Source organism: Poecilia latipinna, unplaced genomic scaffold (genome assembly GCF_001443285.1).
Source record: "Poecilia latipinna isolate Pla-1442-1.1 unplaced genomic scaffold, P_latipinna-1.0 Scaffold3273, whole genome shotgun sequence".
Lineage (NCBI taxonomy): Eukaryota > Metazoa > Chordata > Actinopteri > Cyprinodontiformes > Poeciliidae > Poecilia > Poecilia latipinna.
This window is the reverse complement of record NW_015115889.1, coordinates 7,079-7,919: the sequence shown is the minus strand read 5'-3', so window position 1 is coordinate 7,919 and position 841 is coordinate 7,079. Positions and strand designations below refer to the sequence as shown.

General features: G+C 45.9%; 1 protein-coding gene across 1 annotated transcript in view; it reads right to left on the bottom strand.

Moving 5' to 3' along the window:
• LOC106940544 (Fc receptor-like A) overlaps nucleotides 1-788 on the bottom strand; it is a 9,794-nt gene extending 9,006 nt beyond the window's left edge. Inside the window, exons 1-2 of the mRNA XM_015023311.1 lie at nucleotides 511-788; nucleotides 192-437 (exon numbers count right to left, since the gene is read on the bottom strand). Coding sequence (XP_014878797.1) covers nucleotides 192-437; nucleotides 511-706 — 442 coding nt within the window. The 5' untranslated portion in view covers nucleotides 707-788. The remainder of the gene's footprint in view (nucleotides 1-191; nucleotides 438-510) is intronic.
• Between the last annotated feature and the right edge of the window lie 53 nt (nucleotides 789-841).

Below are 841 nucleotides of genomic sequence, written 5' to 3'. Positions count from 1 at the left end.
TGGAGTCAGGAGCATGAAGAGATGAGACTGGGAGGAAGATGAAGATGATGATGGAGGAGAGGGTGGAGAACCAGAAGTGGTTGGAGGATCAGAACTGGTTGTTGGTTTCTCTAAAATAAAGTGATTTATTAAATAATTGTCCATCAATTTCTTTTGAAAACCAAAGTTAAACAATACTTTCATCCTCTGACCTTCCACAGAGATCCTGCTGGATGGAGACTCTCCCTGACCGCTGATGCTGCACTTATAGAGGCCTTCATCAGAGCTGGAGACATGGAGGAGGGTCATGTGACCTGATGGTCCATCACCAATGAAGGAGCCATCTTTATAGAAAGCAGCTGGGAGGTTGTGGGCTGGACTCTTTGCTCTGCAGCTCAGAGTGACGTCATCTCCCTCCATCACAGGGAGGACAGGACTCTGCAGGATCACTGATCCACCTCAACACAGAGACAAACTACAGCATTTCATCCATTTCCACACAGCAACACTAACTCCACAGTCTGATCTTACCAGAGACAGAGAGCTGGATGCTGCTGCTGCTGCTGGAGGATCCAGACATGGACTCACACCAGTACAGGCCAGAGTCTGATGGGAACAAGGTCATTTCACAGGTAGAACCAGCTGATTTACCCCATTCATCTCCACACTCAGTCCTGGTCTCTCTGCTTGTGTTTCTCCTCACAGTCCATCCAGCAGAGCAGATCATAGAAACCTTTTCTCCTTCAAAGAACTGAGATCTGCTGGGACTCACAGTCAGAGCAGCTGGAGAGACTGAAGAGATTCAATTATCATGATTTCAGTTAATAAAACTAAAAAGAATCATATTCAATAATTACATCAT